Source organism: Chaetodon auriga, chromosome 22 (assembly GCF_051107435.1).
Source record: "Chaetodon auriga isolate fChaAug3 chromosome 22, fChaAug3.hap1, whole genome shotgun sequence".
Lineage (NCBI taxonomy): Eukaryota > Metazoa > Chordata > Actinopteri > Chaetodontiformes > Chaetodontidae > Chaetodon > Chaetodon auriga.
The window spans coordinates 12,895,508-12,923,387 of NC_135095.1; the positions used below are offsets into that span (position 1 = coordinate 12,895,508).

General features: G+C 43.6%; 3 protein-coding genes across 4 annotated transcripts; 2 read left to right on the forward strand and 1 right to left on the reverse strand.

Annotated features, from left to right (window-relative positions):
- Nucleotides 1–30: 30 nt before the first annotated feature.
- On the forward strand, nt 31–2,477 carry ccdc59 (coiled-coil domain containing 59). The gene is made up of 4 exons (XM_076722376.1): nt 31–251; nt 778–1,123; nt 1,525–1,633; nt 1,780–2,477. The coding sequence occupies exons 1-4, from the start codon at nt 104–106 to the stop codon at nt 1,942–1,944; spliced, it is 768 nt and encodes a 255-aa protein (XP_076578491.1). The 5' UTR covers nt 31–103; the 3' UTR covers nt 1,945–2,477.
- A 1,277-nt stretch (nt 2,478–3,754) lies between these two features.
- On the forward strand, nt 3,755–12,904 carry cracr2ab (calcium release activated channel regulator 2Ab). The gene is made up of 17 exons (XM_076722443.1): nt 3,755–3,907; nt 4,947–5,058; nt 5,358–5,547; nt 5,702–5,848; nt 6,864–6,954; nt 7,253–7,348; nt 7,494–7,681; nt 7,817–7,888; nt 8,092–8,140; nt 8,241–8,323; nt 8,609–9,272; nt 9,418–9,556; nt 10,000–10,081; nt 10,378–10,492; nt 10,663–10,764; nt 10,858–10,934; nt 11,087–12,904. The coding sequence occupies exons 1-17, from the start codon at nt 3,755–3,757 to the stop codon at nt 11,172–11,174; spliced, it is 2,448 nt and encodes an 815-aa protein (XP_076578558.1). The 3' UTR covers nt 11,175–12,904.
- Nucleotides 12,640–26,298, reverse strand: prmt8b (protein arginine methyltransferase 8b). Of its 2 annotated transcripts, none has more exons than XM_076722445.1 (10): nt 25,420–26,298; nt 24,541–24,765; nt 22,956–23,111; nt 20,955–21,018; nt 19,563–19,705; nt 19,170–19,257; nt 17,052–17,167; nt 15,373–15,523; nt 14,027–14,148; nt 12,640–13,464 (listed from the first exon to the last, which is right to left on the reverse strand). In XM_076722445.1, exons 1-10 carry the CDS (start codon nt 25,486–25,488, stop codon nt 13,381–13,383), a joined length of 1,218 nt encoding a protein of 405 aa, XP_076578560.1. In that variant the 5' UTR covers nt 25,489–26,298; the 3' UTR covers nt 12,640–13,380. The 2 variants fall into 2 exon arrangements, with proteins under 2 accessions (XP_076578560.1, XP_076578559.1); XM_076722444.1 differs by having other exon boundaries at nt 25,202–25,456.
- Between the last annotated feature and the right edge of the window lie 1,582 nt (nt 26,299–27,880).

A 27,880-nucleotide genomic window follows, 5' to 3' on the forward strand; every position in this document is an offset into this window, starting at 1 on the left:
AATCGATTTTTCATGTGCCTTTCAGACGTCATCACCCTGCGCCTGTAGGGAGATACACGCAGTTTGAGCCCAGCGTGAGCTGTAAACAGAGGATTTAACTTAAATGGCACCGACAGATCAAAGAATGAAGAATAATAAATTTACAGCGAAAGGCGGCAACTGGAAAAACTCACAAAACAACTCACACGGTGTCAAAAAGAAGAGGAAATGGGTCCCCGAGCAGAAAGTATTCAAAGGCAATGTTAAGGAAGGTAAGCTTTTGCGATACACAACGAAGAGCTACCCTGTTAAAGTACGAAGGAATAATAGTTAGATAATTGATGGGAGTTTGGTTGACTCCTCCACCTGTATTTAATGAGAAAGACAACTAGCAATGGGGCACAGCCTATCCACACATCTGTATAATTTCATCCCATGACAAACATGTTGCCAAACTCCACTAAGAAATCTCTCAATTTAAACTAGTATTTTTACATGACAAACTTTTATCCTACATAACGATTTTTTAACTTTATTTTACAAAATATCTAGGTCTTCTCATAACTTCGGCATATAGTGATCTACCAAGAAACCTCTATTTAAATAAAATACAATATTTTATTTAAATTCAAAAATCATTGAGGGTGGCCTTCATTTGCTATAATGTCGTTTGAAAGTTTAAAATGACTTCAGAGATAACATTAAATGTGAAAATTAAAAACTTCAAACAAGTACATAAATGGAGAAAAAGACAGCTTCCATATATATATTCGATGGTATACCTTTGTCTTCTGTCAGGTCAAGGGTTTGCTTTAAAGAGGAAGGAAAAATTCAGACATGAGTATAACAAGCTGCTGCGGAAGGAGAAGAAGAAGAACCCTGGGTCCAAAGGGCTGTACAAGGACGAGTACCCAGAGCACCTCAGGCATCTATACGTGGCCGAGGCAGAGAAACTGAAGAACGAGGCGTGGACCAATAGAATGAACAGGATGAAGCTCAGGATAAAAGGGCAGGAGACGGAAGAGGAGCCAGGTCAAAATGATGCTTCTGCACCCCAGAGTGAAGCCGCTGATCCAGATCCAGAAGTCACTGGTGGATCTGAGCCGACAGGTTCTGAACCAACAGCTGCCTCGAAGAAAGAAAGGTGAGACAACGTCTGGACTTGCATCTTGAAAGCATAATTTTCACATGAGCTAAGCAGATTGGGAGATGTTGCGTGACTTTAAGTGATCTGAAGGACTGTGTTAAAGGGCCAGTGTGTAAGATTTACGAGGATCTATTGGCAGAGTATGGCAGAAATGGAATATCTATTCATAAATCTGGTTTTATTAGTTTATTATTGTAATGCATCATTTTTTATCCACTGATTTATTTAAAGTCTCATATGAGCAGATCGGAATCAGTTTAAGTGGAAACATGAATATTGCCTAAATTTGAGTGCAGTTTCATTATGTCATTTATTCTGCTTCTATCAGTTTTAAAGTTTGGGAAACAAATGGGACACACATTTGGGAGTAAAGCTGCCTTTATAATATTCTCTTCCAGCCTTCCGATGAGCAACCGCATGAGGAAGAAGCTGCTGAAGAAGACGTCCTACCAGCAGACGAAAGAGGAATTTGAGAAAGTCAAAGAAAAACGGAGGAAAAAGAAAGAGGTGGAGTTTTTCTCTTTATTGTTTATTGTCAACTCTTACCCTCGAAAATGAAAAAAATATGTTACAGATTTAACTTTTTGTGACTTCGGATCAGATCGCAGACTTTCGACTGACAGGCTGTCTTTTTCTTTTTCTTTAAATCCCAGGAATACCTGAAGAACAAGCAGCAGAGAGAAGAAGCCATTCAGAAGTACAAACAGAAAAAGATGGAGACGTTTCAGATGCTGAGCAAAAAGACCAAGAAAGGACAGCCCAATCTGAACCTGCAGATGGAGTATTTGCTTCAGAAGATCCAAGGAACTGACAAATAACTCCCAAGTCAGAGCCGACACCGGAGAATCATGGGAAAAGAGTGGACCTTGCCTGTGTTTGACTTTGATTTTTAAAAAACATTGTAGCAAAGGATTACCTGAGGACAATCAGGACTGTGCTTTTCACTCCCTCCAGTGGTGCTTTACAGTTAAAACAAGTTTGCCTCTTTACGTCTGTATTGTATGTTTTTTTTTAGTATCTTCTCCTTGAAAATCTAATACTGTGGCCCATTTTAATCTCAGACCACAAGAGGGCGTTGTGAGATATGAAGAGATGCAAAAGATTGCTCATGTAAAACATTTTTTAATCCATAAATGTTGAAAGTTTCCTGCAAAAAGCTGCTATTTACAAATGACCAACAGATTCCAGCTGTAGCAATGAAACAACGTATTCATTAAATTATAAGTAATCTAACAACAGCCCATCAGTTTTGGTTTACTTACCCTTAAAATGACTCCAAAATGTGTAATGTTCTGATTGAACAAAGCCACGACGGCATAATAAAACCCTTTTCAGTAACACATTAGCATTCAAGGTACTTGTGGTCTTGTGTCTGCTGTTGTCACAGTTACAGGCGATGTGAACCTGTTGCATACATGCAGCCTGCATGAAGAGAGTCTGCTCTGCAGCCCTCCCTCTTTCTGTGTTGGGGGGGGGGGGGGCAGCATGTGGACGCAGGCTGCCAAGCCTCAGGCCGCTTCCTCATGACATCACATGGTTGCAGAATGACTTCTCTGACATTCATCTGTGAGGCAAGACTTCCTAAACGAGGAGTGCGCTCGCTGCTCTGTTGATACTTGAAGCGGAGAAGAGCTCCTGTGTCTTGTGTGTGTCGTTTGGAAAAGGTGAGAACTTTCTTTGTGTTTCTGGGTTATTTAAAGGAAGGGTTTGTATTTTACTGCTAAGTATGTTAAAGTAGGAACTCAGGGTGGCCGAGAAAGAGTCGGCTGCAAGTTTTTGTTTTGTTGTAAAGGAAGGCCCAAAGCTTTTCTTCTCTTTCATTCTTGATTTTCAGAGGAGTTTAACTGCTTTTTCACTCTACTGTTTCACTGCAGAGGGTAGCATACTTGACGCCTGTGGATAAAGGGAGTTTATTTGAGGGAGCTAATTTTTCAAATTTTCAGTTTTTGAACATTTTTGTTTGCTGCAAGGCTGAAACCAAGTGAATAAAATAGACTTTTCCATCACAGGAGTTTAGTTGATGCATCTCAAAATCACATATTTGCCTCTTATGTTTCACTTCTTGCTACTTATTCAGACACTGAAGACAAAGAGCACCCCGGCAAACAACGCAGTACTTCAAACCCTTGTTTTGAGTCTTGAAGTTGTGCTGAAAGCAAGAAACGGCTGTGAGAGCACAGAGGGGAAACATTACGGCTCTTGCAGTCTTGCAGGCATTATGCTGTCATGTGTTCTGTATGGCTGGGTATTAAGATAATCCTCGACTGTGTTTACATACCTTTGTGAGTAGAAAAGGGAAGTAGAGTATCACAAGTGTTGCATTAATGTGATCGCTTGTGTAACTTTGTCCCACCGCTTTTCTCATAGATGTCACCTTTCCCAATACTTCACTGTTCGTACAGTTTCTCTGTCCCACAGGAGCCTGCAACCAGTTTTGAGTTTGTGAGCCGCAAAGTAATCAGCCATCTCATCATCTGATGCTGCTTCCTGCCTCTGTCGTCATGGCGACCGTGAGAGCCCCGGAGCACTGGATCCAGGGCCAGTGAGGGGGGGCCTGATGTCTGGTTCCACGCCTGACTGCTGCTGAAATACATGCTGCTCGAGTGTCCCTGAAAAAGAGTCCCAGACATGGAGGAGGAGGGCAGGGTGAACGGCTTTGGGCTGAGCCCAGGGAGGAGGGGCTCAGACTGGGGTCGCATCGCCCTGCTGGACAAGACCAAGGAGTTCTTCCGGACCTGCGATATGGAGGGCAAAGGCTTCATTACCCGCAAAGACATGAGGGTTAGAGAAGGAGGCTGTGTGTGTTGTTAAAGTGTGTGTATCAGGTTGAAGTGGGATGGAGTGACTAAGGTTAAAAGCACATTTGTAAAGTCTGCACACTGCTGGGGATCAGGAGAGATGAAGACGGCATGATTTTAGAGCTACGACTCAGGATTATTTTCTTACAGATGAATGTGCTGGATAAGTTATCGATTAAGTTATCAATCAATTTATCGTTTGCTCTGTAGAATGTCAGAAATTTCCTAAAATGAGCTTGAAAATGCTTTTATTTTATTAGTAATTTCTGATTTTTCTTGAAAAAAAAAGCTCTTCTTAAATGTCTCACATTCTCCTAAAATGCACGGATGCTCTCGAATGCATTAAGCCTCCACTAAGAAGAAGAATAGGTGAAGGGGACACGCTTTTACCTCTGGCATAATTCAGCCTCATGCGATGCTGTAATGACGGTGAAAGGCAAGCAGAAATCATTTGCTTCTGAGATTTTTTTTTTTTTTTTTACATATTATGTCACCATTGTTAAAGAAGCGCTTCACCCACTCAACACGCTCGCAGCAGCCGGTGAAGTGTCGGAGTAGCACCATTGATGGAAATGTTTATGAGTATAGGTTCAGCTCACACATCATTTCACCGGCTTCAATGAAGAACGCAGGCAGGAACAACACGCACAGGCCTCTTCAAAGCGGCAACAATGTCCGAGCTGTGGCGGCGGTTAATTAGGACGGGGCCCTTGAGAGCATCATGCCTTTTGTTGCTGTTGTTTGTGTTGAGGGGTTCAAAGTAACGCTCTGCACAGTGACACAGAAAACAGCCACTTTGTGCCAGTGTTTACTCTGCGGTGGGCGTGCTGGAGTTAGAGCAGATTTAAAGCTCCACAATGTTACGTGATATTTACTCATATACTCGTTATAGTGTCTTTAAATGGTTTATAAGCCAACTCCTAACCACATTCATAGTCATTTCGCATTGCTGATAATTCCTGTTCAGTCCAGCTCGGCACAGCAGCCCTGAAATGTCCTGTGTGTTTATTTTTTCCTGGCAGAGGCTCCACAGAGAGCTGCCTCTGTCTGCGGAGGAGCTGGAGGATGTGTTTGACTCTCTGGATATGAAGCGCACTGGTTACCTCACGCTGGAGGCATTCACCTCTGGATTCAGTACGTTCCTGCTGCCCTCATACAGCGATCATACAGAGAGCCGTCAATCAAACCTGGAGCAAATGATGGTGTCAAGTAGAACCTTGACAAAAAATACAAAAAAAGTAGTGGCCTTTAACCCAGATAATGGAAAACAATGTGCATGTTACGCTGTTTGTTTTGAATTTGAAGCCTATAAATGCTCAAAGCTAGACTCATTTTAGCTGATGAGGCCACATTGGCTACAAGTGGAAATGACAGGGTAATAATAGATGCTAAAATTAACATCCATGCTGCCATCCTGTGTGGGTGTATCTCAGGTCAGTTTCTTCATGGCCGGAGGATCTCTGTGGCAGACGACCAAAATCAGGCCCCAGGCCCCGTCTTTAGGGCTAAAGAAGCCCTTTATCAGAGCCAATGGGAGGCCAAGCTGGCAGGAGTTGAAGACGAGGAGGAGGGACACTTCTGTATGCTGATGGAGAGCCTGGGGGCCAGTAATGTGTTTGAGGAGTGAGTGTAATCACTGCAAACCCTTATGCGTATATGTATATTTTGGCGTGTTTTGCATATGAAAACATGCTGCGTGAGTGCCATAATCCATACTTTACATGATTTAATATGACTAATCTCCCTCCTCGTGTCCTCTCCTGTTCCCTCTCTCCAGTCCAGGGGAGGTGCGCAGTCTGTGGGCCCAGCTCAGGCGCGATGAGCCGCACCTCCTGTCCAATTTTGAGGAGTTCCTGGCCAGGGTCACCCACCAGATCAAGGAGGCCCATCAGGAGAAGAAGGAGATGGAGAGTGCCCTCCAGAGGTACACACATGCACTCATGGCTAAAAGAAGGGACCATATTCCCTCCATCTGTGGTGTTTTATACTTTTAGAAGATTTTCTTTGAGGGGAGGATATGAAAAGAAAACACAAAGCACAAGATGAAGGGAGGGAATGAAAAGGGAAGCTGACATATGGAATGCAGGAAGGAGAAATGCACGGATTAAAGAGACGTGGTGTTTATTTCCTGCTGCAACAGCGAGTGTGGATCCTGGGTTAAAAAGGCCGCATTTCTCAATTGGTTCCCACACTTAAAGCGTTTAAGAGCTGTACTTCATGCACCGCATAAAGCAAACCTTCTTCCCTCTCATTAGCCACCTAAAGAATCAGTGACATAACAGTCTGTTTGTGTGTGTGTGTTTACATTACTGCCCCATGCTGGGCCCACTGCCTGAGAGCGTTTGCATGGATTTACCTGTAATTCTCTATAGATCAACCCCTTTATCCATGTCAAATGACCACTAATCTGGAGGCACACTCTGAAGTCTGACCACCCTCTGCTGGAGTGGAAATCCATTCATATTATGCCTGATGGAGACATGAAAGCAGTAAGAAGTGCATAGTGTGTTGGTCTATATATTCTGTATATAACACTATAGATATACTCCCATAATATACAGAGCCACATGTTTGAAGATAAACTGCAGCTTAAATCAGTGCGATTTAGTGCATATGGCTGTTTTCCCATGGTACTGCATGGTACTGTGTGTGCCACAGCTTGTTATTCCTCTAGACTTTACTAATTGGCTGTTTGGGTCTTAACAATTGTCAGAGGGAATGTAAATACCACTCAGCATTCTTCTGAAAATGAAGCTCAGCTGCTGTGTGTGTGTGTGCATGTGTGTGTTCACGTTTTTACATGTAATTACAGACACAGAGTGAAAAATACAACCTTCAGCTCAACCGGAAAACCAAGCTGTTCTGTTCCTAGATTGTATATCACTGATTTATTATTTATTATTGTAATGCCTCTATTGTAATACTGACCCTCTTTGCAGGAAAGCTGCAACACATGACAGCGAGATCCGTCACCTGTATGAAGAGATGGAGGCGCAGATCAAAAACGAGAAAGACAGGCTGCTGCTAAAGGTGCGACAGCTCAAACACGTTAGCACCCATGTTAGCAGTCAGTCAGTCAGAGTAATCATTTCCTCTTCTTTGCTTCCACTCAGAGATGTGTTTCCCTTATTGCTTCCTCACTCTGATGTTTGAGCTTCACTGTGCAGAATGATGCATGTGCACAGTTTGACACTAGAAGGCTGTAAAACCTTTCAGATAAACATTATTTGCATATTCCTCGTGTCTGGATTTTTCAGTGAGGGTGATGGAGCAGATGTCGGTAGTTGGACTCTGCTAATTAAACAAACTTCATCTTCTGGCCGTGCAGGACTCTGAGCGTCTGCAGCTGCGCAGCCACGACCTGGAGCACCAACTGTCTGCAAAGGAGAAGGAGCTGGAACATCTTTTCCAGAAGCAGAGAAGGGTGAGCACATCTGATCACAACAGCATCCAGTCACACAACATCTAGATACTAAACATCACTTTTAAATTACTGCCACTATATTTAACCAAGAAATAGCTCGATGCAGCCATACAGATCAGTTTCCAGTGTTTCCCTCTCCCTCCAGTTAGAGCTCCAGTGCCACGAGCTGAGCAGCGAGAAGCAGGAGAGCCACGTGGAGAACGTCAAGCTGAAGACGACCAACGACGAGCTGTCGAGAGCGCTGGAGAGCACCAGCCAGGAGCTGACGCTGGCCCAGGAGCAGCTGGCCATGCTGCAGGAGCAGGCCGCCCGGCTGCAGCAGGAGAAAGAGATGTGGGCATACGCACCTGTTGTGCATATTTAAGTGTTGTTTGGATTTAAGAGCGTGTCCTTCCTATAGTTAATTCTCAGCTACGTCAGAGATATGCTGTTAACTCACGCTGTGTTCGTCATTTTGTGTTGTTTCAGGGAAATGTACAGAGTAACTGAGGGACTGCAGAGGGAGAAGCAAAGTCTCATGAAGCAGCTCGACCTCCTCAGGTAGGAAAAGAACATCCCATGAGAGCATATCAAGTCTGGCCAGCGCTTGGTTTTAATCTTTTTGGCTTCTTGTTCAGGCCTAATTGGCAAACCTCACAAATCTGGTTGCACAGTCACTCAAAGACTGCTTTTTATGCTTCAGTGCATTCTTTTCCACAGCAGATTCCATCTTCCTCATTAATTTCCCTTTTCGATCTTCCCAGAGAGATGAACAAGCATTTAAAAGACGAGCGAGACATATGCTGCGGTGTAGTGAGTATGCGTTTGATCTTACTGCATTGCAGCAGCATCTGTCCTGGCATTGGTAAAATTCCTCTGTAACGCGAACGTACGTCCCCTTTGTTTAAATCAGCCTCGGACCTCGCTCAGAAAGAAGCAGAAGCAGAGAGCGGGCCTCGCCAACATATTTGATGACACCAGCCAGCCGGCAAAAAGGTGATTCATTTATCTTCCTGGCGCTCGTTGACACAAATCATCTCTGTCAGAGTGTTTCCTGTGTGACAAAGAAGAATTTCAGCCTCAGTGTGATGTGAAAATCATATATCAAAAGGAGGAAAAACAGAGGATATCTGATTCTGTGCACTGACAACAATCAACTAAAATAACATTTTAGTTTTTAGCCTAAAAGCAGAAACCTTTGAGTGCTTTGGCCTCCAGATTTTCTCCTCAGTCAATTGAATTGATCCAGTATATCCTCTGCCTCTCCTCTGTTTTTTAAAGAGCCCCACTGTTGGTGGACGGGTCCTACCAGTCTCTGGAGGCCTTGCCTATAGAGCACCTTCAAATCGTGTTTGTTGCTTCCTCCTCCTGCAGTGAGGATGACACCACGCCCTCCTCCACCACCACCATCAGCTCCCCCGTGTGTCAGCAGCGCCCTGCAGCAAAGAAAAACTCTGGTTTAGCCAACGGTTACAGCAGCCCCGCTCCGCCCAAAGTGCACGACGTGAGGGCAAAGGCCAAAAAATCACCCAGCAAGATGGCCGCCGCTAAGAAGGTGACGGGGAAAGACAGAGTGAGAGCGAAGAAAGTGGAAACTGAGAAGAAGATTGGGGTAGAAGAGGAAGTCTTGGACGCCCCTCCAGATGGGTGGCCCCTTCGTCGTGTCATTTCCATCGAGGAGGACCACCTGCCCCACCTGCTCCAAGGAGGGCCTCAACCTTTGCTGCACCAGCTCAGCGAGGAGGAGGACGAGGAGGAGGAGGTGGAAGAGGAAGCTCAGGGTGACCTTGAAACAAGTGTTGTCATGGCTGCCACCCCACCCTCCAGTCACCCTCTTGTCCCTGTGTCAGAAGAAGCTCCTCTGGTGAGGAAATCCCGCTCTACACGCCCAAAAACGACGCCCATGTCTCCAAGAGGACAGCCTGTGGGGAAGGAGACCCAGCAAGTGCGTCCACAGCTTAGGAGCTCCAAATATGTTTTCATCTTAAAAACGTTAGAACCTGCGGAGAAGTAACTGCAGAGGTGATGAAACGTAAGAAATGAACTAGATTACCATAAATTAACCTTAATCCTTGCTTTATCTTCTCCAGAAGGCAAATGAAGCAGCACTGCTTGCCCCTGACCGGCTGTTTAAAGTTGTTCTGGTTGGGAACTCGAGTGTAGGAAAGACGTCCCTGCTCCGCTCCTTCTGTGAGGGCCGTTTCCACCCTTCCACAACTGCTACTGTGGGTGAGAAGAGAAACACTGCAATAATATTGCATGCGTGTACAAAAGCGTTGGAGGTTGTGTTGAACGAAGCCGAATGGCACGCGTGTGTGTGTGGATGCAAGCACGGGAGATCGGAGGGCGACTTAGCATCACATGAAAGGGCTTGTGAAGTCACACTGCCTGTCTAAGAGCCCTGGCACACATTGTACTGCAGATTATGTCACTTCTGATGAATTTTCCTCATTGCTTTCATCTTTCTCAACCCTCACTCGAGCCTTGTTATCTTCACTTTGTTCCCCAACTTCTCTAAAATGAGGCACAGTCCGATCACACCTCGCTGAACCCCCTTGTGGCCATTTTTGGCTTTGCTGCTCTGTCAAAAAACAATGAATTTACAAGTGTTGGCACATTTTTTTGACTAGGAAATGACTCATATATCCTGGTTATATTATGATCTTGATCAGGTATTGACTACAGTGTGAAGACACTAACCCTGGACAATATGCAGATAGCCATGCAGCTTTGGGACACAGCAGGTCAAGAGAGGTGAGTTTGAAGCCATAACAATATTTATAACATAATATAGAACCTAAAATATAATTTGCATTTGCACGTTTATTAATCGTACACTAATAACCAATATTTTCTGAAGCGCACTAGAAAGCAACACATAATAATGTTCAGCTACTATAATACAAGATTTACCAATTACTTTTGTTACATTTTCTAAAAATATCTTTTTAATACAGTATTGCCGTGGTAGTATTTTGGCGCATTTATAGAATACTAGTAGTTGTGTACAGTGGGTCAGTGTGGTGACCGTCAGACTCCGTCATTGTCAGGTACCGCAGCATAACCAAGCAGTTCTTTCGCAAGGCGGACGGTGTGGTGGTGATGTATGATGTCACCGTGAAGGAGAGCTTCAAGGCTGTGCAACCCTGGCTCACCAATGTGCAGGTATGACCTTTGACCCCAGGAAGTCCTCTACAACTCTTGTTTTGTGCATGTGCAGCATGTGCAACTACTGTGTTCTATTCAAATGTCCCAGTAAGACATGACAGAGAGCCACGTCAAAATGTCTTCTGTGAAAAACGGCTGTACGAAGTCACGTGGCTGCTGTTTTTCAGGATGCAGCAGGAGAAGGGATCCCCATCCTCCTTTTGGGCAACAAAATGGACATGGACGGACACAGAGAGGTGTCATTCAAGGAAGCTGAACAACTGGCTTATGTGAGTTTAATCCACAGCTTGTGGATCATTTTATGTGCAGCGAGGCAGCTCCATGTCTGTTCTTATGAAAAAAAAATGACTGCTCCTGTGTAGGAAAACAAGGTGATGTTCTTTGAGGTCAGTGCCTACACTGCCAAGAATGTGGCCGAGTCCCTGACACACCTGGCCAGGTAAGATGGAAGCTGTGAGTAAAATAAGTGTGGAAAATAATAATGGCTGCACACCAGGCAGCAGATGCATGATGAAATGATCGAGGAGCAGATGGACTTTTGTACTTACCTGAGCTTGAAATTGATCTGATTGTCCGTCTGTCTTTACTCAGGGTGTTAATGGAGCAGGAAGACACGGTGAGAGACACAACCGTCATCCTCAGTGCTCAGCCCATAAAGAAGAAAGCCTGCTGCAAGTGAAGCGTACACTCAATTTACTGAGTTCTTCTTGGACATTGGATATCCGGTGTTTTAAGACAACACATCATTCTTGGACCTTTATCGTAGAATGAAACGGTGTCTTCGTTTTGGCCCAAAAACGCACGACATGTTGACGTCGACATGAAGGAGTGTGTTGCCCATGTGAAGGTGAAACCTACTGTCAAGCTTAAATGATGAGGCTCAGAGAAAGAGATTTTGTTAAAGTTAAAAAAAAAAAATGTGCTGCATCATATCCTGTAAATAATGTTGCCAGATCACAGTAGCTCTGCCTGTAAGGTTTAAAATAGAAACTGTATGATAATTACTTTTGGCAACCATCACCCAAATTAATCATAAATATACTGTAGCTGTTTCCTAACTGAATGTTAGCTTAATTTATCTGTATTTTTCTGGGGTCATATACGTTAATGCACAGGCGGGTGACAAATGAAAGGAAAGGCCTAAATAAATGAGTGGAGAAGCATTTAAAGTCCAATCATGCTCCGTGGCGTGGCGTGCATAGAAATGCTGAGCAGGCATGGTTGACTCTGATTTAGTATCAAGATGGCAAGAGGAGAAGATCTAAGTGGCTTTGAAAGAGGGTTCACTGTTCGGGCATCGATGGCAGGAGCTTCAGCTCTGACTGCTCGACTGGCTGGTGCTTCAGGGACAGTGACTGAAGTGACATCTGCATTTACATCTGTGGGAAAGACGCCAGCGAACGGGGTCGGAGACTGTGGTCGACAGCGGACATTTGATGACCGCGATGCTCGTGCCTTAGTGCGGCAAGGAATAACAGAAGAGCAGGACGTGATCGGACTGTCAGCGAGAGCAGGGCATCGAAAACTACACAGAGAGGGATCCTGTGGGTGGGTTGCAGTGCATAAAACCCTCATTACAAGTAGTTCAGTGATACAAAAACCATCTGCACTGGTCTACGTCTACATCTATGATGTGGAAAAAGTGTTCAGATGAGTCATCCGTCAACATATTCTCTACAAGTGGGTGAGCAGGTGTGACACAGAGAGAACAGTACAGGCCTGAATGCTTGACCCCTGCACTGAGGGGATCAAGTGGCTCTGTTCTGCTCTGGAGGGCATTCTGCTGGCATGGTTCGGGCAGTATCTCCATCCTTGAGGCAACAGGGCTCACTGAATGGTTTGATGAGTGTGAAAATGATGTGACGCATATGCTGTAGCCTTCGCAGTCACCAGATCTGAACCCAGGTGATCACCTGTGAGAGATTCTGAACCATTGCTCTCCATCAACCATCATCAAAACACCAAATGAGGGATTACCTTTTGGAAAAATAGCGTAGAATCATTGCCAAGACACTTCATGTTGGGTTTTCCTCTAATTTGTCACCTGTCTGTAGTTATATTTTATGCTGAAGCTAATCCTCAAATAAATGATTTGGAATTCATTAAAATAGCTGTTAAAATGAAAATCATGTGAGAAAATCAGACTCGATTCTCTGACGTTTTATTCATCATCGTGTTCATCATTCATTTTTTCATATTCTTTGTTTCTCTGATCTCCAAAACAAAGTGGTACGTGACATATTGCATCTGTGTTTGTTACTGTTCTGATTCATTGCTCGGTTTCACTCTGGCACCAAAGTACAGTTGCTCTGAATTATCCTCAGTTAAAGAAAGAAATAAATTACATTTCACATTTTTCTGAACTCAATGAAGCAAAAAACTTTCACATGCAAATAATAAATAATAAAATAGAACACAATTGATTACTGTACCTTTTACACAATTACACAGTGAGTAATAAATCCTAACAAATGACGAAAGGAAAAACAGATAATGGCTGTGCTGTAACCCTCTCAACATCACGCAGATCAATGCTTTTCAATTAGCTGCGCTGACAATATAAAGACTCGTAAATGCTTTTCATTTTATACTCAAAATAATAAAATTTCCAGAAACTACTGAGAAAAAAAATCAAGTTCATTTAGGGTGTTACATTCAACGATGTGCCCGAGTCGATCACGTTGGTGCAGGTGATGGCACTATTGCTGATAGATACTTGCCTTTTCTGGTGACATCGTTTGGTGCTGGCATGATGGCATCCAATGAGATGCATCTGGTCACTCTTGCTGGCCAACTGGAATACTTGTTGGAGAGCCTGTGCCCTCCCCCTCCTCTCCAAGTGGGTCGCAAAGGACTGAGGGTAGTTGGTTGGTTGGTTGTTGTTCCTAACGCATTTTATAGTCGTGGGAAATGGCAGCCTCACATAGCTGTCCTTTAAAGTCTAGCTCCAGGGTGAACTCCAGGTCACGCTGGAAAACATTCAAACAATTTTTAATTGACTGAGAACATTTTTATTAATTATTAAGAAAGGCAGAAATTTCCACTTGGCATGAAAGCAGCCAAAGAAAACCACACAAAACAAAAAATGTCCTTCAAATGTATTTAAATGCCATCACAGTGGCACTGTACTGACCACCTTAGCTACCATGCTAATGTTGCTAGCACGTTGCTGTTGTACAGCTCTGGAAATGCAGTGACGGGCTGATTTTCAGTTCACCGCCCACATAACACAGTTTTTCTGTGTTAATGAGTGTTTATGTTTTTACACAACCAAGATTCAACATGCTAATAACTCAACTCTATTGGCTTTTTGTACCATTTTTTGACCTTTGGATGGAGACGACCTATTTCCCCTTTATGCTAAGCTAAGCTAACCAGCTGCTGGCTGCACCCTCATATTTAATGGACAGATATGAAAATGGTGTCAGTCTTCTCATCTAACTAATAATATTTTCCAAAATATCAGTTTTTTCCACCATTGCTTAAACCTAAACTATTGACAATTTTGGACGTATTTCCCATAAGTCTTACCACATTCTTCTCATTGGGCCTGACGGCAACACTGCCAAAGATCTCCTCTCCTTTCTTGACAGTTAAGTAGTCTTCTAAGTAAAACACTGTCTGCTTCCAGTGTGTGCTGGCGGCATCTGGAGCTGAGGTAGAGGAGAGGAGGAAGGGGGCAAACACAAAAAGGAATGGGACAGAACATGATACAGAGAGGGTAGACGATAATGTGTGAGGAGGTGAAAGAGGAAAAGGGTAAAGCAGAGGCAAGAAAGAAAAGTTAAGGGGAGTGTGAGAAATTATAAAATTTACAAAACGCACTGGTTCCAATGGGCTTTCAGCTCCCTCGGGCATGTTAACATGGAAGAAAATTAACAGCAAAGTGTCTGAAACTCACTCACCCAGTGGGAGAAATACAGAGGCTGACAGCAGAGAACTCTTTCAGTGATGCTGAGCCTCAGGCCCAACAGACTCGGCCAAACATAGAACCTCCTCTACACAACATTATGTAAGCGCTGGATGCATGAATGTATTAACATAAGCTTACATAAGCCTAGCTACCCTCTTTATAACAGGCGTCCTCAGCGCCATTTTTCCAGAAGTGCCTGGTGATTCCGTCGCTGTAAACAGCAGGTCGACTCGTGCAACACCAGCAGAGTGTAGCCAAGAGCTAAGATGCTGACGTACAGTAGCTTCTTTTCAGGGGACATTGATTTTACGGCTCACAAATGCTCAAAGATTTCTAAAGAAATTTGGAATACTTGCTGGATATTTCACCGCGGGGCGGGCGGAGTGCAAAATATTCATGACTTCCATTACTTTAATGTACTCTTTTCTGAAATTTGACATTCTATTAATGTCTTATGTGGACACTAAAGCGTAAGGGGTTGGTTAACTCGAATAACACCGCCAGCCAGATTTGACCATTTTCCACACTTGTCCAAGTGCCATTTCTTTGGTGGAAAGTGCTTCCAATAAAAACAGCTTTTGTGAATTATCAAGAGAAACAGGGACAACGTTTCTGAAAAGGAAATGCTGCTGCTCAGTTTGCCTCTCACCTTTAAATTTCATTCACTCATGTCCCTTCCTTATATGCTTTGCCATTCATGAATACTATGTAGATCTGCATAAAAACGGGCCATATTTTAGCATGTTTGTGGTCTAAAATTCAATTCAGTGGTATTAATTTGCCATCTAAGGACTGACTGACTTGCTCTTGACTGTCAAACTGGGCACATCCCCATCAATGTGTATGATACACAGTATATTACACACAGTTTCCTCCTGTTTGTTTTCTTTTAATATTATGTATGTATGTATGCATGTGAGTTATTGTCTGTGTGAACAGTTTGTTACAATCTGAGGATCCTCACCAGTGGAGAAGCCAGTCTTCTTGTGACACTTCGTGAACTCGATGTTGAAATAGGTGACCAAGGCGTGGACGTAATCGTTGCGCTGGATCTGCAGGCAGAAGGCTGATGTGAAGGACAGGTCCTCTGGCTTCACAGTATAGATGTCCACTTCCTGGAAACAAACATACTGCTTTCAAGAGATACGTGTGCTTTTCAATTCATCAAATACCCTGTGTGACTAGCAGCTCAGCAAAACAGCACACCACATGTACAAGCAGACACACGCAAGTTGTCACCCCCACTCGCCACCTCTCACACACATGCGGGGCATATATATGTCAATGCTTCTTGATTATTCACCATGATTATTGTGCATGTGTAAGTGTTTGTGTGTGAAAGCCCACAGGTTGAATCACGGCTGGCAAACGAAGCCTGCTCACAGTACACATGCTGTGTGGGTGTCCTCCCTCAAGTCTGCAAGGGAGGGAGGCTGTGTGTGTGTGTGTGTGTGTGTGAGTATGTATGTGTGTGTGTGTCTGTATATTTGCTTGCGTCTAAATCAAGCGCTGCCTGATGAATATGTTCACAAATTCAAGGATCACATTTTGTTACCTGGCAGGCGTCAGTGTGGGTTCGAAAATAGGAGTGCAGCAGGTGTGTCCCTGCTTTGCATGTAGATGATGCTGTATTTAAGAGGAGTGTGTGCGTGAGTGTGTGTGGGTGGGAAGGACGTGGGGGGGGGGGGGGTATTTTACACTGCAACCTGTTCATCTTGCCCGGCCTCACTCGTCCATGTGGCGTCAGCATGACAGATTGTGATTTAACACCTCTGTCCTTTCCAATGGTACAAGGCCAGTATCGTATACAGCAAATTGTAGGAGGAGAGGGAAAAAAGTCCCTGGGAGCGACTTTGTAATTTTAGCTTGTGAGGCATGAGTGGCAGTTTGAATTAAGATGGGGCTGGCAGCAGGGGGACGGGGTGACTAAGCCCTGAAGACATACATGTAAAAAGCAATACAGAGAGTGAGAATTAATCTTGAGACCAGCGTGTCACTAACTAAGGACTAACCACCCTCCTCTGTGCTTACTGAAGTGACGGAGAGCTGGTTTCACCCCCACAGGTGACTCTCGTGTGACATTTCACCTCAGCACAGAGGGAGAGACAGAGCGAGACCTCCTTAGCCGCTCCGCTAGTGAGGCCTGACATTGTTTAAATCAGAGAATGTGAAAGAAGATGAAGGCTAAGAAGAAGTGAGAGGGAAGAAGCGAGGAATGAGACAAGATATCTGATACTCAAAATAGAAAAGAACAGGATATGAAGCAGAGAGAGGGAACAGTGACAAGCAATGAAAAGAAAGGTTGAGGTGGAGGGGACAAAGAGGACATATTGCCTCCCTGAATGCTTCTATCCTCTGTTCATTTGTGAGATGAAAGACAAGCCACTGTTGTATCTTCAAGCATGAAAACAGAGCCGCAGACTATTACAGTTCTCCAGAAACCGCTGTAATGTACATGAAGACAGGCTCGGCAGACTGAAATGCTCTGAGGCTCTGGGATTGATAGCTGCCTCGAGTAGCTCACAGCACAGCACAAAAATGAAAAACACTGCAATTTTTCAAGGTATAAAACAATATGGCATGAAAGACAAAAGCTTGACGTGCGTTCACACTCCTTCATCGTATCACATCGCACAGACTAACCTTTAGGAGGCAGGCGTTAGTCACCACCTGCTTGGGATCTACCACATCCACCAGAGGCTCTTTGATGGCCACATTGCGAATGCAGCTCATGTCGAACCCGTACACGTTTTCCCACCCTGTGCACGCACACAACATAAACACCTGAAGAGCAGCTCCCATATGAATACACGTGCACCACAGTATGTGTTTTGTGAATTTCTACTTTGTGAATTTTCATACACTTCTCTGTTCCTGCCGAGCTGTCAGCATGAAAAAAAAGTAGCAAAGAAAGTCAAACAAAGCACTTAACCCTGCCAGGAAACACAGACCCGCGCTCACGCTGTCTCTCTGTCTATCCAGCCCCTACGTGGAGAAAGACAAGCCCTCCTGAAAATAGACTCCAGCCTCCTCCACCTCCTCCGCCATGTCTGGCAGGCTTTTTTAAATAATAATTTGGACTGAAAACACATCGAGCAGGCTTTTCCTCCCCCATTCCCTCTGTCCCTCCACTCCACCTTGCTTTGTCAGGGGGCCAAACACTATGTCTGAACGACGTGAAGGTGGAATATGCCACCGACGCAGAGAGAAACTAAAAATAAAAGCGTGAGGGTTTGGGTTGACTGAATTCTTTTGGGATTCATGTGAAAGTATGGATGTAAGAGAACAGAGAGGGCCACCTATGCAGTAAAAGGAAACTCAGTAGGAGTCGTTAACCCAGATTTGGTGTCTAAATAAGTGTGAATGGCACCTTTAATATTGGTGCTTTGACCTGGACCACTATGTTAAGCTCAGCACTCCTGCTGTGATAGTTATTTGAACAAAAATAAAGCGGATAATGTACTGTGGGATAAAGGCACCTCACTGTTTAAATACCTTTGGTACTACTGAGAGAGCACTGACATTAATGTGAGTGTACTAGTATATGTTAGTAGTTATACAGGACATCAAAGTAATCACAGAACCAGTGCAATCCTCGGTACAACCACCATCCATCAACATCAGACCATCATCGTCATCATCACCAGTGAAGGTCAGTGGCAGTGTTCATTACAAAACGTCCCCGCAGCAGGTACAAAGGGCTTCCTGAACCTCCCTGAAGAGCACAAAGCCTGTCGCTAAAAGAGCTCTTCAGCTCGCTAACAACATTATACACCTTTGCATAACACTCTTGAACTTCCTACCCATTCTTGTTGATCCTGTTCCTGTCCTCTGAGCTTAAGCTGCACCTCCAACAAAACCAGCATAAATCAGGACACTTGCTAGCATGCTTGGATAAACGAGAGTGACAAAAGACCAAAGCTGGCTGAGGAAAAAACAGCCTGGACTGGGTACTTTTAATGATGGCACTGGTCTAACTTTTACTTACATTTGAGAATATAAATTGGGTTGCCAGGTTGTGAAAAATCCTTTTTGGCTGTTTTATATCCTAGCAGACCTTGCTTTCTTCTTAGCTCAAGTTAACTCAGCTAGCTTAGCCTGACATTTCCACCACGTCTGCAGAAGAGCTGCTGACCAAAATACACTGCAAACCCAAACCTGATGAGTTATTGTGGTGGAGAAACTCTTTATTATTGACTTACTAGTAATAATAACTACAGTCCTGATGGCTCATTAAAACGTGACAAACCCATGACCTTTTATTTAGGACTTACTCATTTCACACAGTCTGCAGTAATACATCAGCCAAACAGATTTTTCACAACCTGGCAACCCAAATGTTGTCCTTATTAATGGCTTATTGCTGGTCAGTAAAGCCTCAAAGCTGCTCTAATTAATATTTTTTACATTAACAATGGATCAAATGACTGTGTGTAATGTAACATTAGTCACTCATAGTGAGGAATCCACTCGGTTCTATTTATTCCATTTATGCCATCGCCTACTGGAAAAAAATATTGAATTGATGCAAGTTTAATAAAATATCTGTTTATGCTGATTTTAGCTATCTTTCACAGATAATGGCTTTAGAAAGTGAAATCATAGTATTTTCTATCTAACTTGAGTTTGGTTTTGCTTCATCTGCACAGTGATCGTTAATTATGCATCGCACAGCTGAGAGGAAGACAGAGAGACAGAGGAAAGCAATGACTTAGCAAAAACATGAGAAAAAAGGCTAGCAAATCTGCCATGAGTACTCACAATGAATCTTGAAGTCCTTGTACTGCCGGTCTTCAATGGCTACCACATAGAGAGCGGCTCTGTCCGGGAACATCAGGCCTCCAGGTTTCTGAGTACAAGAAAAGCTTCATTGAGTCATTGCACGCACACTCAAAGGCCATCCATCACCTTTATTATTCGCACACCTGGTATGTAAAATAAGATCACATGTGTTGAGTTTCAAGCCTGCAGGCAGCTACTGAGGCTGGAAAGCAAATCATTCGCGTTTGACCTCAGCATCTGAGCAGCAGACACATGCAGCAATCACAGTAAATCCTCCACTTCATCACTGCTGGCCGTCTTTATGTGTTAAAGCCTTATTTGTCCAGCCAGCTACACCCAACCCTCCGTAAGCCTCCAGCAGCACCCTCATACCAGCCACTTGTCCCTGGCGAAGATGACGGTGTTGAGCATGGACTCGTAGAAGAGGCAGTAGCCCATCCACTCTGAGATGATAATGTCCACCTTCTCCACAGGCAGCTCCACCTCCTCCACCTTGCCTTTGAAGATGGTAATGACTGTGGAGTGGAGAGCCACAAGACAGCAGGCAACAAATTACTACACAGCATCTTCATCACATTAATGCAAATCAAACGATGACTTTATTCTCAGATGACACTGTTTTTATGCCATGGGATTGCTGAGAATTAGCGCAGCCTAATTACAGCGCCTGTATGCCTCAGTGTTTTATGCATCAATTTGCTTTGTCTTGTTTTCTGTTTTCCATTTTGGCCTCTTTGACCCACGGAGATACTTGGAAGAAGACACAGTGAAGTAAAATACATGTAACACGGCAGCGAGTTCAGCAGTAGCAAGTCTGGTAATTACACAATGATAGTTTTTTTAATCGGTAAATGTGTGAAATAAGTGGAAGCACTGCCTGTTTTTGACAACACAGAAAAGAACTGGAAGCAAATGATGAAGTAGCTTAAAAAGGGAAAATGTGTAAAATGCTCTACAGGTGTCCACAGGGACTTGTCATCTATGATTGCTTCTACCTGAATTCCTTTTCAGGCCAGCTTGGTCAGACCCATTCTGTTACTTTATGTTATTCATGAAAAGAACGTGTATGTACGCTGCTGAATTATTCATATAAACTTAACAGAGAACACCTTTAACCCCTCTGTGGAGGAAAATTAATGCATTGAATGTGCACACACTTTCTCTGTAAACTAGCTCTTTCTTAAACAACTTAAAAATGCAGTAATTCCAATTTAGTTAATCAATGCATTTTCTACTTGTTTATTCCTAATCAATAACCATGACTGAATATAATTTGCCTGGTTACTGATTGGATGATATTATCTGCAGGCGTTACTGTATAAATAATGGCATATACATTAAAGAGTTACTATTTACACTTGGATCTTAATATCTGTACGCCTTAGTAAGACCATCAGCTTTAAACACCTTCAATGTAAATACAACAGATAAAACAAAAAAACAGCCTAATATCAAATCTGCAGGCTATGAAACCCACCATCTGTTGCCAGTCCTCCATCTGTGAAGTTCAGGGTGGCAATTTACAATGGTAATCAGCACCACTGAGGGAATTCTGATTGATGGCAGAGATTACGGTTATTTGACATCAGAGGCAAGCTGCCAGTTAACCATCAGAACTGTGACTAATAATGTCGGGTGTGACGGTAATGATGGAAATATGCAGATTTTTCACGCTACTTCTAATCCAGATGTCATCACGCTCTTCTGCACTCAGACAGATGGATGTAAGATATATAGAAGTAATGGAAAAGCACTTCAACTTACCATTGTGTAGGTGATTTGACTTGATAATCTTCTCTGAGTATTCAGATATACTCGAACATTCAATCTGTAGGCACAAGGACAAAAACCACAGGTCTGGTGTCTTCTGAATGAGAAACCGCTGAATGTCTGTGGCAATGACACGTCATGACACTTCCTTAGATGGAAAAAAGCAGTGGTGTTAACTGCATACCCCCTCCCCATACAGAATCAAGTGTCAGTAATGTATAACCTGTGAGCTACAGCCCTGATTTAGTGCTGCCTTTGAGACCGTGAACCGCACAATTGAAAGACTAGAAAACTGGGGGTGGACTCTCTGGAGCTGTCCTGAAGTGGTTCAAGTCTTCACGACAGGAAGCACTTTGTCGCCATTGGGAACTGTGTAACCGAGCAGATGGCCTCGACTCTCAGGGTTCCACAGGGGTCCGTCTTGGGACCTCTCCTGTTAAATCTCAAGATGTTTCCTTTAGACCAAATCCTACAAAATAATAAAGTATCCTACCACAATTATATAATTGTCTCTGGAGCACAGAATGAAAGACAGGATGCCGACTCTCACCTTGACTCCCTGGATCTCATAACTAAGATTTAAGCCAGAAATCTCAGATAAATTTCAACAGCCACATTGAATCGGTAACTGTTGGCTCACTACCATCTAAAAAATGTGGCAAGAATCAGAGGAATAATGTCCAAACTGTCACTTTCCTCTGTTCCCTTTCTCTGCTGTGGCATGTGTGTTTTCTCTCTCTGGGCATGCTCACCTGCCCCTCCTCCAGCCATCCCACCCGCACACCTGTGGCTCATCATTAATCAACCTGCACAGTATATCAAGCCCACTTCTTCGCTGCAGTCTCCGCCAGCTCGTCCTTCATGGTATTTCATCTTGGCCCTCTTTTTGGATTTCTGTTCTCTATGCTCCTGACCTGTGATATTACTCTTGTGCCTTGTCTTTCTGCCCTAGAAAACCCAGAGCCATACACACCTGGATCCCCTGCTGCAGGTCAGCCAACTCTTTATGCCTCACCTCCCTAGCCCACCATTCCTCCCAGCTAGCTCAGCTCAGCTCTACTGGATTGCCCAGTTCATGCTGACTTTCCTGTTCACAATAAACTGTTTTTTTTCATACAGGTAATCTGCCTCATCGTTCTGGTAAGGCTTACTAATGCCTTTGTTTCCACTAGAGTGGATTACTGTAGTAGTCTGTTCACAGAGCTTTCCAAAAAAGCTCCTCAAAAACTCCAAATTAGTGAGAACACTGTTGCCACGTTCCTGACAAAAACTAGGAAATGCGACCACATTTTACCATTACTAAAATCCCAACACTGGTTAGCACACGCTCAAAGAAAGCACTTCATCAGGCTGCACACAGTCTGGGTAATGATTACTTGCAGTGAACAGTGCGGGGGGGCAGAGCTTGACTCTATATGACTCTCATCCATCTGTGGATTGTGACATGTTTGACCAAAACGAGAATCCATTGTACATTGTTCTTTTTTTGTATTTCACTTGATTTGAACTGCATTTTTTCACTTTTTAAGTATTCAAGCTTTTGTTTCCAAGTCTGCTCTTTTGTACCATTTAATTGTGAATCTTTTACTGTATTTGTATTACTCTGTAAAGCACTTTGAATCAGCCCAGAGTATGAAATGTACTACATAAATAAAGCTGCCTTGCCTTGGTTTAAAGGGAGTGTCTCTCTTAGTGCCTGTGTATGTAAGATTGTCTAAGAGAGATTACCAGTTTCTGAACTCAACACAAAATGTTAGCCCTTAAGAGGAATTTTAAAAAGGCAGGATGTGTGTGCGTGCATGATTTGGGTAAGGGAGGCCATGGATGAGAGATAATGTGATGGCGGAGCCAGATACGATATTAATTTGCACATTTAATTTGGCTTTTCTCTCTCATAAAGATTTAAACAGAGCACGGGCGGTTGGATGAGTCTAACGAAGAATCTGAACCGTGGAGTGTTTGTCTGTGGTCAAAGGCCGTATCTATCTATCTCACCCCATACACGTGTTTGGCGCCGGCATTGGCAGCAAACATCGAGAGGATCCCCGTGCCACTACCAACATCCAGGACGATTTTATCTTTGAACACATGCTTGTTGTGGTACATGGCGTTCCGGTAGGTCAGCGTCCGCACCTCGTCTTTCAGCATCTCCTGTTTAAATCAGAGATAAAACTGAGAGTTCATAGCTGTGACGCATAATGACTTTTGCAGTCTTGAATAACATGCAAACCTCTATAGTGTCTATACTGAACTGCTATAGATGGCCTGTGGAAGAGCGTGATTCATAAAAATGCTCAAAGGAATACATCATACACATAATGTTACATAATGAACATACAAATGTGTATACATTATGCTAAAAGCTGGCAGTTGCATATTTTCTTCAGCCTGCGAATCTATCAGTTTTTCATGTATAATGAGGTAGATAAGTCAGTATTTAGGCCAAAAGCCTCAGTGACAGTGGCAGAGCTTCTTGAAATAGACAGGAGTACAACACAAAGCCTTTGGGGACCACCTGATATCCATCTCCCTGAGCCCATTCACACATCCCACTTTCCGTCTTCCTTGCTTTGCACTCCTCTAATCAGGACACTCTCTTTGTCTGCAAGCAGACAAAAACCTGACCCACATGCTAAATATGGACACTATTTAAAAAGGTCTATATGTCCCCAAACTTTTCCACCACCACCCTTCACAGATCAAGGTCGTTAGCTACGGTATAGCTTCACGATCTTACAGTATTTTGCAGTTCAGTGTGGTTGACTGTAAAAGACAGACAGATTGCTTTAATTTATGGAGCACTGCACGTGGATTATTACCGTGCATCTGCTGTCTTTAGTGACAGTTGGTAATGGAAAAGCTGACTCTGTTTTCTGCTAGGAGACGGTTTCCCACGAGATATCATTCTCAAAATGTAAAGTCTGGTTGTTAGTAAGCGGACATTTGCCTCTGAGGTTTATGTTTGGAGTTGCTTTCAATCTGGGGTGGAGGTAATTAAGTTACATTTTTAAATGAAATGTTTTGTTTTATTTTTTGTACAAGAGGTGCCATATGCAGCGTTTGACCTTCGGTTTCTGAGAGAGGTCCGCAGTGTCGTGTTTTTGATGGTGTTTGGTTTCATACTTTGTTAAAAGTCCTGTTTGAAAGCGCTGGAGGACAGACGACTCATCTTAGTTTCTATTTACTTTGCCTGGATCTTTGTTTTGTTGTTTTTAACAACTGTCTGGGTTTAAACTTTGCTTTTTCACTGCTACTTTCTATTGATTTTCGGATTCAATGAACTGAGAATTTGCAATCAATTCTGTGTACACAATAGTTTTTTAGTTATGGATAAAACATCATCTATTCCAGAAAGAAGATTTGGCTCACTACCAAAATCAAAGCCTATCAGCCCATGAAAACCTGCTGGTGTTACATCAGCCGCAGTGTTTGACATATCCTGCTGACAGAAAGCCAGACAAACAGGGTTGAAACTCCTTGGCAAGTTAAAGAGCATCAGGTTAGACCGAGCAGGAAGCATCTGGTGTCATTCTATACCCCGACCACACCAAGCTGTCACTCGTGTGCCTGACCTGCCTACCTCATGGATGCCAAAGTGGGCATAAGAGTCAAAGTAGTAATCCCGTGATGTCATTTCCTCCGGGCTGATGAACTTGGCAATCTTGCCTCGTCCAGGACAAGTGGCCAGGGCCGCTACATGAGGCGTATGGGGGATGCAGGGCACATGGTGGGTAGTAGGCACTGGTTTAGGCAGTGGGGAGGGCTGGGCTGACTGAGAGAGGGGGGATGTGACAGGCTGTTGCCGCTGTTAAGAAGAAATAAGAAAGAAAAAGGGTTAGAGCTGTATCAGGATTTATAAATTACAGACTGAATGAATCATAAAGCTAAGGGTTTGAAGATTTCAGGGAAGGCAATTACAGAACTGCAAGTGTCATTGTGAGCGAGTGGACCTGCCTATAGGTTAATACAGGGCTGATACAGGCAGGGTCAAAGAACTGCAAGCCAAAGGGGAATTATATAATAAGCAGGCAAAAATGCATGAAAAAACATAGTCACAGTCATTATACAGACAAGAGACTCAGAGAAGACACGGCAAAAGATGCAGGTTCCGTTTCAGCACCAAGGACAGCGGACACAGACACGTTCATCGCGTGCATGCATCCAAAGCTGATCATTTCACCGCACTGCAAAGCATCTGCATGCATTATCACTATTATTGCAATTACTGCAAATTGATCTACCGTTAACATCTGCAGGACGCTGGGAGATGCACTTTCGCTTTGCTTGCGCGCCATGATATTGCAGCATTCATTCTAAATGTGGTTGCGATGATGTTGATAAAAAAAACAAAGATGTGCACGTAATATTCAAGTTTAATGTGTTGTCACCATTAAAACAGCCATATTGAGAGTGTCCCGGTCCCGCTTTTACCGGGTGCAGGACATCACAAGGTCCCTACCTCCGAGCTGTCCGCCTCCGCCATCTTCCGCCGTAGCAGCAAACAACGCGACGAATGCCTCAGTCCCATGAGAGCCGGCGAGATTTAGGCAACAACTCTTTTAAGTGTACGGAGGACCTGAATTCTTAACAGAAACGTGTCAAAAATAACACTAAGCCAGCGAATATGTGGCAGGAACACATGTAAAGATGAAAGTCATCATAAGAGACGTGTAGGTATCACAGTTCCGACCAAATTAAATCCGTTCCCCGAGAAAAGTTGTTAAATGGATTTGAAACGTACAGTAATCCATTCTTTAGCTGTGATACAGGTTGTTTTAGTGGGAGGATGAGGGATGGCAGAGCCGTCTATTGGCTAAAAGGTTGCAGGTTTGGTCCCGGCAGGAGTCGATGTGCCCGTCAACACCTGGGCGCCCCGTTTAGGTGTCCTCGTGCAAGACACCGAAGCCCTACCTGCTGGCTCATTTCAAATTTTCTGAGTAAGAGTATCCGAGAAAATGTAAAGAGTCACCCACGACGAAAAAGGCACCCAGTTGCGCACTAGAAACCAAAAAAAGAGCCTGTTCTCCTCTTCTGCTGTCAGCGTTGGGACTCGCATTGAAAGTCGCGTAATTCTCCCCTTCGCGCGCGCCGCGGAAAGTCCTTTGCGTAGTCTCGAGGGGTTTCCCGGAGACAAAGTTGGGGGTTCAAACTGTGAACTTGCGCTGCCGTTAGACACGAGCCCTCAGGATGTCATGAAACGAATCGTGACAAAAATATTAACATAACAGTCACAAAAAAAAAAGATATAAATCTCTGCTTTCCAATGGCAGGTGCCTCCTCACACCAGGCTTTACCACAGAAGAAGAGACTCAGCTCTCCGTCAGCCGGTGAGCTCCTCAGCCGTTCGCTTATATAACACAGGTGTTTTATACTCCACCTGTAATTATTTTCACCGTCTGCTCAAACAATTTCTTGAGCCACGACAAGATAAAGTATGAGTTCTAACGCTTACAGCTTCCAGTAGCTCATTACTGACCATTTCCGGTGATATATGCGTATTTAAAATCAACGTAACGCAGTCACAGGTGTGCAGTTTTAACTTAAACGTTAGCAAGTTCGTTAACGGCGTAGAATTCATTTCAGCCAATGAGAATCGAGGGTCAGTGTACTAGAATTACAATAATTTTACACTCGCAGGGGCCATTCTGCATAATGAGTACTTGATAATGAAATGTGCATTTCATTGTCAATATTTCATTACTTTTTTAACGTATGATTTGCAGTTGTTTGTTCTGCTACTGAACTTAACCCACTGAAAATGTAACCTTTTCACTTTGTTGAAACTGTACTACCAAAAAGAACCAAACGAAAAAAACGCCCATCTGCGCTCGTCTCTTTGAATTACAACTTTCAAGCATGTTGCCCTTTTTCTTCATCCCAATCAGTGAGGACACAGCAGGTACTGTGCATTGGCTGCCAAAAATCAAAACACCTACTGTGTCATCACTGATTGTGGTGTGCAACATGCTTGCATTCTGAATCCACTGAGAGCCGCGTTTGGACATTTTAACACCTTCTCCAGGAGTCTTCCAGTATTCACTGCCCTCTCCTGGTCTTCTTTCAGGTCTCATATTCTCCCTTTTCACTTCCATTATAGAGCACATTCACTTATATTTGACATCAACTTCAGTGCCGACCCTAAAATCCCTGTATTTCCATTTTCCACCTGATTACACAGCTGACCCTTATCTGTCTGGTGTTGAGATCTCTACAAGAAAAAAGGTATGTCTCAAGCTTAAAACATGATGGAGGACTTTCTCACATAACATTTATATCCACTTTAAATACCGTCTTCCTGGAACATATCTCCCACTTCAGCAGGTTTGATTTTCACGCTCTATAGCCTTCTGTTGATGTGTACATCTGTACCTCTTCCATTACGTACTCGCTCACTCTTTTCATACTGCATCAAAGGATTCAGTAGTAACCTATTTTGAAAAATATCGCAAGATATTTGTCACTAAAGAAAAATGGGCTCGTGTCCCATTAATGAAATCCAAGTACAATGAAACACACCAGGTTTTAGTCACAGTTATGGATGAGCTCCATCAGTGGTGCTTAAGAACATCGGCCCACGCATCACACTCGAGGATAATGTGTGCATCTACTCTATCTCACACACATGCATACACACACATACAAATCAGTGTGGGGGCAGGAGCACATAGGCAGGAGTCAGGAGTGAAAGCAGTGGGCAGACCACTGCTGATTGACTTGCCAGCCTCACAAAGCAGGTAACATGACAAAGACTTGAAACAGTGTTGAGTTCCATTTTACAGCTAAATTGTTAAAAACTGCAACTAGCTAGGACTCACTGAGACTGACTTCTGGCAGCAGCCCTGTAGTTAGATGGAGTGTAGCTGACCTAAATGTCCCAAGTGCAAACCACTTGATATCTATTTGTTTTTGTGCAAAACACT

What these genes read in the sequence shown, in the direction of transcription:
- prmt8b (XM_076722445.1), bottom strand. Translation starts at nt 25,488, where the DNA reads ATGGGACTGAGGCATTCGTCGCGTTGTTTGCTGCTACGGCGGAAGATG. An exon ending in GTCAAATCACCTACACAATG is followed by an intron (nt 19,706 to 20,954) that starts GTAAGTTGAAGT and finishes TCCACTCCACAG; the next exon opens with TCATTACCATCTTCAAAGGC. An exon ending in TCGCCAGGGACAAGTGGCTG is followed by an intron (nt 19,258 to 19,562) that starts GTATGAGGGTGC and finishes TCTTGTACTCAG; the next exon opens with AAACCTGGAGGCCTGATGTT.
- cracr2ab (XM_076722443.1), top strand. Translation starts at nt 3,755, where the DNA reads ATGGAGGAGGAGGGCAGGGTGAACGGCTTTGGGCTGAGCCCAGGGAGG. An exon ending in GGCATTCACCTCTGGATTCA is followed by an intron (nt 5,059 to 5,357) that starts GTACGTTCCTGC and finishes GGTGTATCTCAG; the next exon opens with GTCAGTTTCTTCATGGCCGG. An exon ending in GCCAGTAATGTGTTTGAGGA is followed by an intron (nt 5,548 to 5,701) that starts GTGAGTGTAATC and finishes CCCTCTCTCCAG; the next exon opens with TCCAGGGGAGGTGCGCAGTC.
- ccdc59 (XM_076722376.1), top strand. Translation starts at nt 104, where the DNA reads ATGGCACCGACAGATCAAAGAATGAAGAATAATAAATTTACAGCGAAA. An exon ending in CAAAGGCAATGTTAAGGAAG is followed by an intron (nt 252 to 777) that starts GTAAGCTTTTGC and finishes GTCTTCTGTCAG; the next exon opens with GTCAAGGGTTTGCTTTAAAG. An exon ending in AACGGAGGAAAAAGAAAGAG is followed by an intron (nt 1,634 to 1,779) that starts GTGGAGTTTTTC and finishes TTTAAATCCCAG; the next exon opens with GAATACCTGAAGAACAAGCA.